The 15953-nt window shown below is 40.0% G+C and overlaps 1 protein-coding gene and 1 long non-coding RNA gene across 2 annotated transcripts; one reads left to right on the forward strand and one right to left on the reverse strand.

The window, feature by feature from the left end:
* Nucleotides 1–1552: 1552 nt before the first annotated feature.
* Nucleotides 1553–15945, reverse strand: men1 (multiple endocrine neoplasia I). The gene is made up of 10 exons (XM_061912408.1): nt 15791–15945; nt 7792–8246; nt 7521–7729; nt 7330–7458; nt 4757–4797; nt 4590–4677; nt 4391–4527; nt 2876–3020; nt 2618–2785; nt 1553–2474 (listed from the first exon to the last, which is right to left on the reverse strand). Exons 2-10 carry the CDS (start codon nt 8228–8230, stop codon nt 1941–1943), a joined length of 1890 nt encoding a protein of 629 aa, XP_061768392.1. The 5' UTR covers nt 8231–8246; nt 15791–15945; the 3' UTR covers nt 1553–1940.
* Nucleotides 1573–10349, forward strand: LOC133560187 (uncharacterized). Its single transcript, XR_009808398.1, has 4 exons — nt 1573–3221; nt 3354–3401; nt 6388–6525; nt 8705–10349. It is a non-coding gene; the product is annotated as an uncharacterized LOC133560187 (long non-coding RNA).
* Nucleotides 15946–15953: the final 8 nt, after the last annotated feature.

Below are 15953 nucleotides of genomic sequence, written 5' to 3' on the forward strand. Positions count from 1 at the left end.
GTAAGACGAAAAATGATGTGACTTAGAAAGTTTTCATTTTACTATATTTTGCACTATTGACTTAATTTTGCTCAATTTGACCCAGCATTGAATCAGTATATTTTGTTTTGACATTATATCCTCCCACCTCCAAAAACATGCACCTGGGGATAGGTTGATTGGCAACACTAAATGGACCCTAGTGTGTGAATGTGAGTGTGAATGTTGTCTGTCTATCTGTGTTGGCCCTGTGATGAGGTGGCGACTTGTCCAGGGTGTACCCCGCCTTCCGCCCGATTGTAGCTGAGATAGGCGCCAGCGCCCCCCGCGACCCCGAAAGGGAATAAGCGGTAGAAAATGGATGGATGGCATTATCTTATATTTTTGTGATAATATAATACTAGATTAGTCTCAATTTATTTTTGGTTTGCTTTAAATCTTTGTCAGATTTGGTTCTGATTGTAATCATGATCAACGAATTAAAGGAAAGAAAATAACAAAATCATTGAATTAACTTGTTTGAGTAAAAAGTACTGTACCTAAAGCACTGGAAATTCTGGCCCTGCATTTTCTTGATATCAGATTGATACCAAAATTTGCCGTATGGCACACCTCGAATAGGTAGAAAGCTCCCACTGTAAAAATGTCATCTTGTTGTAAGCACAATACCAATGTGAGCAATTTGCAAAATGCGCAGCCGCATTTTGCAAATTTGTATAATGCGCAATCTTTTAGCAAATTGCTTCCAGCTATATTGTTGAATAATGTGTGGTGCACATTTTGCAAATCAATGGCCAGAAATACATGTTTTTGGTGTCAAAATAATTTATTAAATACTTATGTAAATCTATTCATTTGTAGTCGGGACAATATAGCTGAGTACTGCCCTCAAATCAGTCCCACCCTAACCCTAACAACTATACAGTGTACATCCACGACAAAACTACTACCACAACTTGGTTTACTATTTATAAAATATAATAATGTAGGGTTACTGACTAAACAATCCACAAAATCTCGTCTTGCGATATGCAAATTGCTTGCGCACAATGGAAATGACGTATAATTTGCAAAGTGCGCGAGATTGGTGAAATGCTTACAACAATCTCAAGCAACAATAACAATGAGAGCCTCTACTTCAAGGACTCATGTCCAATCGGTAAATATACTAATATAACATTTGATCCGGGGCTTCACAGTGGCAGAGGGGTTAGTGTGTCTGCCTCACAATACGTGAATGCGTGGGTTCCCTCCGGGTACTCCGGCTTCCTCCCACTTCCAAAGACATGCACCAGGGGATAGGTTGATTGGCAACACTAAAATTGGCCCTAGTGTGTGAATGTGAGTGTGAATGTTGTCTGTCTATCTGTGTTGGCCCTGCAATGAGGTGGCGACTTGTCCAGGGTGTACCCCGCCTTCCGCCCGATTGTAGCCAGCGCCCCCCGCGACCCCGAAAGAGAATAAGCGGTAGAAAATGGATGGATGGCACATTTGATCCGATTAAAAAAATACAAACATATGTTACATGAGAACAATTAGTGTACTGAAATAATAATAAAGACCATGCAGCGTCTAATTTGATCAGATCTTTATTCTAGCAGATAGAAAACCAAGAAGGAAACAATGCACAAAGTAGCAGGACCAGCGAGCGTGGCTGTGAGGACAGTGCTTGATCTTTCTAGGCTTCTCTACTCTAAATCTTCCAAATAAAACAAAGGCGACGTAAGGCAACATCGAGCTAGCAAGAAAGAAGCTATCCTTAGCGCGGTGGTGGACAATGTTACACAGTAACTATCCTAAATTGAAGATATGTTGAGCTTTCAGTCATGAACGGTGTTCACCAGAAAAGCAACTAACACAGGAGGCGGAGCTCCGAACACACTCAGGTTTGTTAGCGTGCTATTGCTGGTAGCTACAAGAAGGTGGAGCTAAGGATGAAGACCAGTGTTGGCTTTCACAGCCTAAAGAGCCTTGCGCTGCCTCTTCATGAAGGACAAGGAGTAGTCCCCAGGCGGCGTGCTTTTCTGCCTCTTCATCTGGACCTGAGACTGAGCGGTTAGCTGCAGTTTGATGGCGCTGGAGTTCACCTTGGCGGCGCACAACAGTCCCTTCATGCCTTTCATCTTCTCACTCTGGAAGATGACCACTGGGGCAGCTGGGGAGGGCGATGCCGCCTGCTGCTGAGGGGAGGGCGCCGCGTTGGGGCCAGGGGACTTAGGCTTGCCCTCAGCCCCCTCCGCGCCCCGCTGGCCTTGGGAGGAACGGCGGCGGGCCACACCCTCGCCTACTTTCTTCGGCTGAGGAGGCGCTGCCGCCGCCCCGGTTGTCTGGGAGGCTGGGGAGGTCGGGGCAGCAGGGAGGGGAGAGTTCTGTTCCTCCGGTTTGGGCTCTCTGCGGGAACCTCGTCTGCGGCCCTCCCAGGGGTCCTCGCTGGACGCGTCGTCGTCTTCCTGACATTCTGGCTCTTTGGTGATGATGGACACTTTCTGACGCACCTTGGGACACAACAACGTCGTCTTTAGGTTTCAAAATGACACTAAAGGACACTTCATTAAACACACCTGTGCAGCGACTTCGACTGCAAGAGCAGCAAGCATGAATGCAAACATGTCACGTTTATTCACCCGCTCCTCCTCACCTGCGCATCAAAGCGGCTAAGGGACTGGACCAGGTAGGTGGCCCAGCCCACATGCAGCACTGGCGTGGGACTGCCCTCCTCCCACTTGCAGATGCCGTCGTAGAAGGACAGCAGGTGGGCAAAGCATTCTGGGTCCTGCAGGGCCGAGAAGGCGGCCGCCTGCTTTGGCTGCGCCAGGACACACAGAGCAGACTTTTGTATGAGGACTTCACTACCCACAATGCAACGGCATCTTCTCTGCAGGCCAAGAACACTTACTTTATCACCGACTTCTCCCGCATCGCCGCTCTCAGACGGATTTTCAGCAGCGACGGACGTTTCCTTCAGCAGAGTTGGAATGACGTCGTTTGCAACGTCGAAGAATTCCTTGTAGATCTCCTCGTCCTCGCGGAAGTAGTTGTAGCTGCAACAAGAGACTTATTTAGGAATTCAATTTGCTTTTGTTTGCATCAAGACTGTAAGGGGGAGATGGGACATATTAACTTCCTACTTGGACATCACAAAAATCTGAAAAAGTATTCAAAATATTCCTGAGCCTGGAAGGAAAGTACAGAACAATGAGGGCGCAGCAGGAGGAAAAGGAAGCTGCTAGATTTCAGCTCAGGTACTATATTTAGCTGTTGAGGCTCACTTTGTGAACCACCGTACACTCTGGTCATGGTGTGAGATTAAACATGAAATATTTGCAATCATTTCTAAATAAGTGCATTTATGGCAGCCTTGATATTCCTTTCAGTTGGTGTGGATGGCATGTGGATTGACTGCCCTCTTGCGGTCATATGAGGTAATGTCCACACTAAGATGATAATGCTTTATTTTCAGATGTCCCTGCCTGATAAGTCAGTGTTTCCCATACATTGTTTTATTAGTGACGACCCGCCACAAGAAAATTAAGGGGCACCACAAATATAAAATGCTGTTCTCGCCTAGCAATCAGGTTCCACAAAGTATTAACTATATTATTTGTTTTAAAATTAGTTTGAAGTTTGAGCAAAAGGCTTCCGTAGATGGTCAAAACACGGTGCAGAGCAGTAAACTGGCCTAGTAATGTAAAGTTAGCGTCAATATTTGTCTCCAGTTTGGTGACTAATGCCTGTAATTAGGAATACATTTTCTGTTTAATGTCAATTTTCTTCTGTTAAAATCTAATTTGTTAAATGTTGGTTCAACTTTAAAACAATCTCGATGCTAATTCTTCCTAGCCTGTCAGTAAAAATCTGTTTGCATTAACCTAGCGGCATAAGTGAAAACCTTTGTCCTGTATAGTTGCATCTTTTCAGTTTATACAAAACTTTACTGCTGATTGAACACGATTCCTACATTTATGTGCTATTCATGTGTATTTTAATGTACTTTCCTTTACTGTAACTTCATTGTGAAAATCAATTAAAAGCCTCAATTTTTTTCCTCTCTAATTTCAAACACTGTTTATCTTTCTGCCAAATGAATTTCCAACATTCAGGGAGAGAAGAATAACATATGTTAAATAAACCTGGGGTGTACGAAGTACAGATCATGTTACATCATTGTAGATTTAAGATAATCAGCAAACATAAAAAAAAAAAAAAGATTAAAACAATACAACGTAACAAGAAAAAGATATGTTGAAACTAATAACACAGAATGAGGTAACCTTAATACCCCTGACCTGCCAGGGGTATTAACCATGACCTGGCCCCGGTCATACTAATAGATTGCCCTTCTTTGGGAAACACTAAGTACTGTAACATTAATGATAAAGTAATGATAATACTAAACAAGTAATTAACTTACTCCTGCATAACTTTGGCGGCGTCAGCCCATGCTCTCAGTGCATCCCGCACGTTTTTGTGCCTGTAGTGGAAGCCAGCCAGGTACATGTAGGGGTAGATGTGCTCGTTGTGGTAATGTTTCTGGGCTGAACTCACAGCCTGGCGAGAGAGAGCAAAATGAAGCATCTGGCACCAAGAAGAAGAATGACAAGAATCCTTACCTTGAGGTGAATTTCTATTGGGCTCTCCTTCCCTGGGATTGGCTCTTGGTCCTCCAGGTCTGCAAGAGTCCCCATGGCCATTGGATACCTGACTCAGGGTATAGTAAAAAGGTTGAGGATAGTGACATCGACATACGTTTTTGGCATCTTGGCTGCAGCACTCTCACCTGTCCAGGTTGCCTCGGTCATACAGCAACCACAGCAACTTCTATTTAAGAACAACGGGAAAGAAGTGATTAACACTTATTTCATGGATGCGTAAAATGCAGGCACAGCTTAATAGGTGGTGTAGCATCATTAGGGCTCTATGAAATTCTCGTTTCTTTGGAATTAGGCTTTTGTGCTTTAAGTACAAAGTGCTTATTATGCAAGGTACTTTTTTGAAACCTTTATATCGTTAGCGCAGTCAAACCGGATGTTGTGTACAACACTGTTATTTTGAAGAGTGGAAGCGTGCTGCTGGGCACTTGACAGCTGCTATGTTTCTGACTGGAAAAGAGGCAGTGTTGAAGTTTGGCACCGGCCGTGCTGCTTGATAATTAATTACACTTAACATTTTTAGTATTAGCTAGCATTAAAAGTGGTCAAGTTATCAGTAACTTACCAGTGACGATGTTAAAAACACTAAAGTTCCCTGCATCGGTGAGCTTGTCCACAACAACACAAGCCAATCAGATGTGTTTATATATATATATATACATATATATATATACATATATATATATACATATACATATATACACACACACACATATACATATATATATATATATATATATATATATATACACACACACACACACACATACATATATACACACATATATATATATATATATATATATATATATATTTATATACATATACACATATATATATATATATACATATATACACATATATACATATATATATACACATATACATATATACATATATATATATATATATATATATATAAATAAATATAAATATTATGTGTGTGTATATACACGCACACACATTTTGTGGGGTAGAGAACTGTTTTCCTCTCAAAGTTATTTAGTTTTTTTGCTTGGCATCCCAAACATTCTGCAGTAAGCAAGTGGTGTACTGAATATTATAAGACTTGTATTTCAAGTTAACTTTTACTAAAAAACAGTATCAAATTATAAATTATTATTTCCATCCATCCATTTTCTACCGCTTATTCCCTTTCGGGGTCGCTGGCACCTATCTCAGCTACAATCTTTGTATTATTTAATTATTTGTATAAATAAGTGCTTCTCACCAGTGCTTTGGCAAACAGCAAATGGTGACTAACATTGTGGAGGTTTTTTTTGTTTGTTTTTTATCCAACCCAACTACTGTAGCTTATATTTAATAAACGTACATTAAAGTGCAGTTTAAATTTGAGGTGCTGTAAAATAATGTGTATCAACAAATAATACAAGTTTAATGATTATTTCAGGAACAAAATGTTTTTTTTATCCAAAACCTCAAAAATTATTTAAAAACAAAGTGTCTTTCTGCAGAGTTTTTAGATCGTGTTAAATCAGGGGAGTTGAATCTTTGAAAGCACAAAAACAAAAAGTCTGATGTGTTGATTCTCCCAGTCAGGCCCGATACAGTAGTTCAGTCACAAAGACATTCTGTGCCTGCCTGCTTGCCAGTCCGCATTCAGGGCAGGATGACTAAGAGCTGCAGTGAAACTAAAGTCTGTCACTGAAGTTTTTGCTTCTTCTCAACATTATGTTTCAACTTATATGCTAGTGTTAGTCATATTTATTTATTTTGTTCTTCTGGGCTGTACTTTCAGCTGTGTAAGGGGGAAGAGGCACAACGCAGATTGAACATAAATTACGTTGTGACGATCCTGACTTTTGCGACGGTGGACAGGGACGTGCACGGATCACAGCTTCAAGTACATTAGCAAGCTGGGGGAAACCCTGCTCAGGTCTGACTTTTCCCTTTGAATGTTCAGTTAAGTTGTATTCAGCTTTCTTAAGGTAGACATACACTTTCTTTTGGAATGGAACACATTATTTGTGATGTACATAGTTGGTAAACTGCCCAAGCCTCGTCTTGCTTTGGAGGTAAATAATTATTGAAATGACTATTTGACTACATTTAACTTTCTTTGCTAAACCTATACATGAGTTTTTAAATGATATATTTGCCCTTTAAGTTATAAGGAGGGTTCATTACACATCTTAGACATTTTCTCTACTTGGACTTCCAGCTTTAGGGTTATGGAAATATCTCTTCAGTCCCGCACATGTGAGGTGGTACAGGAAAAAAAAGAAACAAACCAAGTGTTGGCTCCGCTTTGGACTGGACTCTCGTGGCTTTGTTGGATCCATAATGGATTGAACTATCACAGTATCATATTAGACCCACCCGACATCCATTGCTTTCGGTCCCCTAGAGGGGGGGGGGGGGGGGGGGGTTGCCTACATATGTGGTCCTCTCCAAGGTTCTCATGGTAATCATTGTCACCCACTTCCTACTGGGTGTGAGTTTTCCTTGCCCTTATTTTGGCCTACCGAGGATGTCGTAGTGGTTTGTGTTGTGGTTTGTGCAGCCCTTTGAGACACTGGTGATTTAGGGCTATATAAGTAAACATTAATTGATTGATTGATTAAAGAAAAACAGTTTTAAGGAGAGGGAGAAGTAAACACAAATGTAGGTAAAAATATTAAATAACTAGCCTGGACTCTGAAGGGTTGATGTTGTTTGTGAGGGAGTGATGTATGCTGACCTGTTGTAGCTGCAGGAGCTCAGAGCTATCTGTGTGCAGATCCAGTGAAGGGTTAATGGCACAAACCATGAAGGCTACCTCCATGTTTCTGTCACATTTCATGTAGGATCCCTTCAGATAGAGCCAGCTCTGAAGCAGAGACAAAAATTTCAGCAACGTCTCTTACATTTGGAGTGTCGAGTGCGGCTCACCTTTTCGCTGACTCCCGCTGTGACCGTCTGTCCTCGCCTGTCCTCATTACCCTTGCCATGCCAGGTGACCTCAGCCGTTTCTTCTCCATTCTTGCCAAAAATGACCCAGGCGTGGTCCTCGGACAGAGCCAGGTGCACGTCCTTCAGACCCAGAACTTGGCAAGCTGCCACCACAGCAAAGGCCACCCCCGAGCTATCCAGCTTGGTCCCTTTATGAAAGATGACATCGGTTTGGTAGGAAACAAGACACCTACAATCTAGCTTGTCTTACCAGTGATGAGGCTAAAGAGAGACTGGATATGAGCTCGATCTTTAAAGTATGAGCGACTCAGACTGTTCCAAATCACGTCAGAAACTTTCTTCACCAACTCGCGACTCGAGCCGGCCGATGTCCTCCTGTACTGCGACAGGTCCACTGCCCCGCGAATCTGCGCTGTGAAGCGCTCATACAGCGCCGAGAGCATACCCAGCTCTACAGTAGGGAAGCACGAGTTAGGACAGTCTGGCTCCAGTGGCTCAAAGCGCACGCCGGGCACGTTGACAGGCACCACACGGTTGACGGCCAGGAAGTGCTCGACGAAGCCCAGGACCAGCGAGAGGAGGGCTAAGTCCGGCTCGGACTTGCGGAGTTCGGCGTCGAAGAGCTGAACAACGCCGTCTATCCCCCGCAGGGGAAAGTGCTTCTTCTGGGATGTGTGCAACCCCATCATGTCTTCTCAGCTTCACCTGCGTCGTAAGACAATTCAAAAAGCAAGAAATTATTAGGCAACATATACTATTATCAACTATTAGAAGAAAAATTAATACAGCTCCAAAAAGCACCAGTACATCATTACAACTGCATGTTTCAAACGTGTTACAATTCATTTCAAATCAAAAACAATTTTGCAGCTGTAATCAGTCAATGCACTCATTATACAAATGCATAATATTTGTTAATGATTTAACAATATATGTTAAAGGCTGTGTTAGGGCTGCTGGGCAATCATGGGAAAAATCTAAATCACGATTAATTGAACCTTTTACCTGGATTTTGGTTAACGTCCAATTATTTTACTCTACACTCACAATATTGTTTTTGGTCAACTTCCTCCTTATTGTAGTCAAAGAGTGTTTAAACAACTAAAACAGAATTCATTTTAGTTTCAAACTACTCATGACGTCCCGTTGGTTCTGTTTTTCAGTTTTCCTCTATGACACTTCCATGTCGCGGACTGGATGAAAGTGTTACTTGGTTGCTGCAGCTTCTTCTGCCTGGTTCCGCTTTGCAACACAATCAGTACTGTAGTTTAAGGGGATGGTGTATATGTACAGTAGAGAGTCACAACAATCTAAATAATTGACATAGCAGTTTACAGTCGGTTAAAAGCTCTAAATGTTTGTTTTCAATTAATCGTCCAGCCCTAAACTGTGACTATCTTTTGCTAATCTTTTATAAACTGTGTTTTAACTTTCTTTGTAATGTGTTATACCAGGGGTTGGCAACCTTCAGCATACAAAGAGCCATTGGAGCTAATTTCCCCCCAAATAAAACCCACCTAGAACCACAAACTCTGTTAGATTCCTAAAATGACGATAACACCACTTTTAGTTTCCTTACACGTGTGCAATAGGATTTATAAAATCGTACTCTTATCTGATTTATTTCTGGGTATAACAAAGCAAATCATCAAATTATTTTGAACATTAGAAACAAAACACACTGTTCTTTCCCTTATTAATGAATAAAAAAATAAAAATCAACTCATCCCAATATTCTGAAGGCATACGACTACGGCATATTCATTTGACAAAAAATGTAAAACAACTACCTAGTCATAAATAAAAACAGCAAATTAATAAAAATGTAAATAAATAAAATGTTTCTCTTTGATCCGTCCATTGCTAGGAGTTGACCGCTAAAAACAATTCAATTGCATGGCAGCAAGAGGTGTCGCATAAGGGCTGTGACATACATTTCTATCGACAATATATTCAAATGTGTTTTATTTTCCTATGACAAGATCCCAGAACCCTCCAAAATAACAACTGTTAAATTCAAATGAACTAGGTAAATAAAATGAAATGAAATAGATCAAGTAAACATTATTTGTTGACATTCGGTTTCAAAGCCAAAGGGAGCCACGGCAGAGGCATGAAAGAGCCGCGGGTTGCAGACCCCTGTCTTATACATACGCACTAAAACGTTTTCTGACTTCGGTAGAATACAATGATGGCCACTGGCCAATGCATGCAACAATAAGATAGAATATAATAGAACGTGTGTTCGTTTATAATTTTCCCCGTCAGTACCCCTCTTTGTACAGCAGCTAACTCCCGTGTAAAAAGCATGCACATTTTGGGGTCGCTTAGGGGTCAGACAGAATCAGCAATCAACCACTGAATGGTTTGGTAATGTAAGAGCCACACCACATGATTTATGATACTTGAAGGTATGACGTGCATTATGGAGGAAGGGCTATACCTCCACCCAATCAGAATAGCGCTCTCACTCTTTTTGAGTCGATCTATAAAAGTCCATGCAGATTACTGGTCCTATTTTGAGTTTGAGTTTGAGTTTATTTGGAACATGCAAGCATACAACATGATAAATCACAATTTCCAGTTTCTCTTTTCAACATGTTCGAAAAGGAGGAGGAAGAAGCAGAGCTTATTTAATCCTACCCCTTTTCTTTACATAACAGTTGCTAAAACTTTTGTTCACTTCCTGTTCTCAATGTATTCACAATGTATACTCCATAAGTAATAAGTAATCACCATACAAATAAATAAATAAATAAATAATTGCTTAAGTAAGTTGTATTCCATACGATGAGATAAGTCAGATTATTTTGAGAATGAATGGGTGAGTAAAATCAGAAGGTTTATCATGGTTCTTCATTTTTGTACTTTGTAAACACTTCCAGTTTGAAGAGTTTCTTGAAGTGGATCATATTAGTACATTGTTTGATTGCTTTGCTTAATCCATTCCATAATTTAATTTCACATACTGATATACTGAAGGTCTTAAGTGTTGTACGTGCATACAAATGTTTTAAATTACATTTTTCTCAAAGATTATATTTCTCTTCTTTTGTTGAGAAGAGAAATATACTTTTTAACAGACTTTAAATTATCCTTTTGTTGGAAAACTTGTTTGAAGCAGCGCATGGAAACAGTCAACAAGCCTGACGGACGCCCAGGTGGTCAAAAAATAAAAAATAAAAGAAAAACAAAAAATGAAAAAAAACAAACCTGGATTCACACTAAAATGTGATCAAGTTGATAAAAATCGATGAAAAAAGTGCTTAACAAACCGCAAGCAACATAAAGCAACAAATGCCATTTCAGAAGTTGCGCTGCACTGATAGCATGATGGTAGAATTTTCCCATCACTCTCCCCTTCCCCCAGTAAGCACCTCTGGCCACAGGGCAAGCTGCTGCTCTGGCTGGTGAAGAAATCCTTTATCATCTTGCAGGAGATGCAATTGCATTAATAAGTGACTTTTCTCTCGACCTGGTATTATGTCTTGAATAAATGTACTATTATTTGGACTTGATAGATTTTGTCTTTCTATGAAAAAAAATAACCAAGCAAGCCAAATCTATCATGAAAAACTGCAGAAACATTGTTGGAAGGTTCTTTAAAAAAGAAAAAGACAATAATCAAAAAAGAGCTTTTAATTTAACAAAAGAGCACATGGCTTTAGACATGGACTGTGTGTATGTGGGAATATGTGAAAAAATGATCCTAGTGAATAAAGATTTTCCCAAATCCAAGAAAAACATTTGAAATTCAAATTTTAGGTAGACACATGCAGCCTTGATTAATATTTGTTGTTTTTAGATTTGTAATTGTCTGGTTCGGCATTAAATTAACTTCCAAAGAGTTTTCTGCTGCTCTTGATAGGAGGTGCCTGAAATGGCAGACCGGTAGGTAGGAATAATAAAAAAATAAATAAATCCAGAAACAAAAGAAAAAAAATACAAAAAATGTTTCCACATCGCAGTTATGGTTGTCCTCAGAGGGCCGCTGAGTAATATATGAATAATGTATAAATAAATACATTAACAATATTTCTTTTAATCAAAAGTTGGAGTAAAATTATTTAAATTTTAATTTAAAAAAATGGCAGTTCAGTCACCAGAATTTTACGGTAAAAGCAGCGTTTTTTTTTTTTTACAGCATATATGCTGTAATATGCATATAACATGCATATAACGCAACACCACTGTTTTTAGTGGTAAAATTCAAGCAACAGAGCTGCCAGTTTTGTTTTGAACGTAAAATCTTGTTTTAATGGTTTTTTTTTTTATGTTTTAGTGTCTCACTGTATATGGAAAAAAACTGTGCCAAAATTGATTTTACGGTAAAAAAAAACTCAGTCGACGGAATTTAACCATGAAATCTATTGTCAATTTCACAGTCTACAAGTTGATTGATCATTTGTTTTGAAATCATAAGTCAAGCAGATATTTATGTACAATATTTATCTCTATTTAAAAAAAAATAATAATTTTGGAATACAGTATTTTGATTTTGATAATATTGAACTATAAAAGATATGCAATTGCATGCAGTACATGATTTTTACTGTCAAAAGGGAAAGAACAAATACATTTATGTAAGAAAAGATTAAGCATTTTATTAACGCAAATTATTTCCAAGCTTTCGCAGGCCACGTAAAAATAATGAGGCGGGCCAGATTTGGCCCCCAGGGCTGGCTTGAGTTTGACCTATTTTACACACTTATATATGAGCACACAACTTGTGCACTTATATATGTGCAAATGACTTCTGCAATTTATTAATGCACTTATTGTACAGTAATAATTGTGCACTTTATTGGTGCACCTATTTTACACATTTATACAAGTGCACATAACTTGTGCACTTTGTTGGTGGACTTATTTAACACACTTATGTATTTACACATAACTTGTGCACTTGATTAATGCACTTATTGTACACACTTATATATTTACACACTTATATATACAGTATGTGCACATAACATGTGCACTTTATTGGTTCACTTAACATGTGCGTTTAACTCTTAAAATGTCAGTGCCTAGAAGATGTCAGTATTCAACCTTAGATTGAAAAGCCACACAATACAAAAATAGTCCATTCAAATGTTCCAACTGAATTTTGAAGTTGTGGAATATTTTAACTATTTTTGATATGTTTTATATTGTTGAATATTTGTATAAATATTGTTATAAATATAAATATCCTTCCGCTACTTGAACGTTCGCGCATGTCTCTCTCGCCTCAGTGCCATCCCCCGCTGGCAACTCCTAAACCACGTAGGACACCTCTGAAGGTCTCTTAAAGGCCTACTGAAACCCACTACTACCCACCACGCAGTCTGATAGTTTATGTATTAATGCTGAAATATTAACATTGCAACACATGCCAATACGGCGTTTTTAGTTTACTAAATTGCAATTTTAAATTTCTCGGGAGGTTCTTCTTGAAAACGTTGCGTAATGATGACGTGTACGCGTGACGTCACGGGCTGTTATGATATATGAGCGCTGCACACACACACACAGCTAAAAGTCGTCTGCTTTAACCGCATAATAAAACAGTATTTTGGACATCTGTGTTGCTGAATCTTTTGCAATTTGTTCAATTAATATTGGAGAAGTCAAAGTAGAAAGATGGAGTTGGGAAGCTTTAGCCTTTAGCCACACAAACCCACGGTGATTCCTTGTTTAAAATTCCCGGAGGTGAAACTTTCCTATGGATTAGAGCGAGGTCAAGCGAACATGGATCCCGACCGAATGTCAACCAGCAGGTTTCGGTGAGAAAATGGTGGTAAAAAGTCGCTTCTTACCGGAGATCAGCTGAGCTTGCCCCGTCCATAAAGCTGCTGTCGACTTCCCTGAGACACTGCGTCAAGACACCCGTGGACAAACACCTCCAACTATCAGGTACTGTTAAACTCACTAAAACACTAGCAACACAATAGAAAGATAAGGGATTTCCCAGAATTACCCTAGTAAATGTGTCTAAAAATATCTGAATCCGTCCCAATGCAATCGCGTTTTTTTTCAACTTGTTTTTTTTTTCTAGTCCGTCGCTATCAATATCCTCAAACACGAATATTTCATCCTCGCTCAAATAAATGGGGAAATTGTCGTTTTCTGGGTCCGAATAGCTGTTCTTGTTGGAGGCTACCATTAAAAACAATGTGAATATGTGAGGAGCCATCAACATGTGACGTCATCGTCTGCGACTTCCGGTAAAGGCAGGGCTTTTCTGTTAGCGACCGAAAGTTGCAAAGTTTATCGTGGATGTTCTCTACTAAATCTTTTCAGCAAAAATATGGCAATATCGCGAAATGATCAAGTATGACACATAGAATGGACCTGCTATCCCCGTTTAAATGAGAAAATCTAATTTCAGTAGGCCTTTAAAGGCCTACTGAAACCCGCTACTACCCACCACGCAGTCTGATAGTTTATATATCAATGATGATATATTAACATTGCAACACATGCCAATACGACCTTTTTAGTTTACTAAATTGCAATTTTAAATTTCCCTAGAGTTTCTTGTTGAAAACTTTGCGGAATGATGGTGTACGCAAGACGTCACGGGTTTTTAATAAGTATGAACGCTACGCACACACACAGCTAAAAGTCGTCTGCTTTAACAGCTTAATTACACAGTATTTTGGAGAACTGTGTTGCTGAATCTTTTGCAATTTGTTCAATTAATAATGGAGAAGTCAAAGTAGCAAGATGGAGTTGGGAAGCTTTAGCCTCTAGCCACACAAACACACGGTGATTCCTTGTTTAAAAATCCTGGAGGTGAAACTTTACTATGGATCAGAGCACGGTCAAGCGAACATGAAACACGACGGAATGTCAACCAGCAGGTTTCGGTGAGAAAATTGTGGTAAAAAGTCGCTTTTTACTGGAGAAAAGCTGACCTTGCCCCGTCCATAAAGCTGCCGTCGACTCCCCTGAGACACTGCGCGTCGAGACACCCGTGGAGACACCCTTCCGACTATCAGGTACTATTTAACTCACTAAAACACTAGCAACACAATAGAAAGATAAGGGATTTCCCAGAATTATCCTACTAAATGTGTCTAAAAACATCGGAATCCGTCCCAATGCAATCGCGTTTTTTTTTTACTTTTTAATTTTTTTTCTACTTTGTCGCTATCAATATCCTCAAACACGAATCTTCCATCCTCGCTCAAATTAATGGGGAAATTGTCGTTTTCTCGGTCCGAGTAACACCTTTTGTTGGAGGCTCCCATTAAAAACAATGTGAATATGTGAAGAGCCCCCACACTTGCGACGTCATTGTCTGCGACTTCCGGTAGAGGCAGGGCATTTGTCTTAGCACCGAAAGTTGCGAACTTTACCGTGGATGTTCTCTAATAAATCCGTTCAGCAAAAAAATATGGCAATATCGCAAAATGATCAAGTATAACACATAGAATGGACCTGCTATCCCCGCTTAAATTAAGAAAATCTCATTTCAGTAGGCCTTTAAATATCGTGGACAGTAGGAGTGTTTCTTAGACTTAAAAAAGTTTATAAAGAGCTTTTATTCTTAAATTTGAGAGTAGTACTAAATGTTGCATATTCTCAGGACTTAAGTGTAAAATGGCAATCTAAGACGCTTGGTAAATGCAGCCCCAGAGATAGATAAGTGTGAGTCATTGTATGATGTCACATGTTCCGTCAGTACAGCTAACCTGGGCTACATAGCGCTCTAGTGGGCGGGGCACTCTCCCGTCAAATACACGCACAATAAATACAATAAATAATACACTAATGGACACCTTTTCAAGTTTAATGTGATCGGCAATGCCGAAAGATATCGCTACGAGGCCAACGGGAATCGATATAATACATGACCATTGCATTGTGATCTCGCTATTGTATGTGTTAGCATGTGGCTAACCGGCTAACTTTGCAAACTTTGGCAAAATACGCGTCAGTAATATTTGCTCCAAACGTGTCTTGGTTCTCCGAATGAAAGCGTCGTTCATTTGAATAAATAAGCAGCGTAAAGTGAAGAGAGGAGGCCAAACTTATCGTTAGGTAAAGGCTTTAAGGAAACATCTGCGGGAGCAAGCTGGCTTGAATGAGCGGGCGATCAGGTGCAGCTAGCTGGCTAACAGCGGCTAGCTGCTCAAACTAGACCAGTTTCAATAACCGCTTGTTCAGCGGGAAGTCTCGTCAAACTGCTTGCTGTAGTTTAACTACCGGATATCTCGCTCCGGTCTCCTAATAACGCTAGTATGCAAAAAACCACGTACCCGGTTCCTCAGTGTGGAAGCCACATGTTTTTTGTTTGTGTCCCACTTCTTTTGCCGCGCACTTCAGGCTGCCCGAGAGTCACTCGGCGTGCGTCATCACGTTTACGTAACATGACGTCACTCGCGAGTGTTTCAAGTGCAGTCGGAAAACTGAATGTTACTC

This window comes from Nerophis ophidion, linkage group LG10 (genome assembly GCF_033978795.1).
Source record: "Nerophis ophidion isolate RoL-2023_Sa linkage group LG10, RoL_Noph_v1.0, whole genome shotgun sequence".
NCBI lineage: Eukaryota > Metazoa > Chordata > Actinopteri > Syngnathiformes > Syngnathidae > Nerophis > Nerophis ophidion.

Excerpts from the sequence above, each read along its gene's own strand:
- men1 (XM_061912408.1), bottom strand. The coding sequence starts at position 8,230 with ATGATGGGGTTGCACACATCCCAGAAGAAGCACTTTCCCCTGCGGGGG. Across the intron at positions 7,459-7,520 it reads CAGCGGGAGTCAGCGAAAAG|AGCTGGCTCTATCTGAAGGG; the intron begins GTGAGCCGCACT and ends TCTCTGCTTCAG. Across the intron at positions 2,786-2,875 it reads CGGGAGAAGTCGGTGATAAA|CCAAAGCAGGCGGCCGCCTT; the intron begins GTAAGTGTTCTT and ends GTCCTGGCGCAG.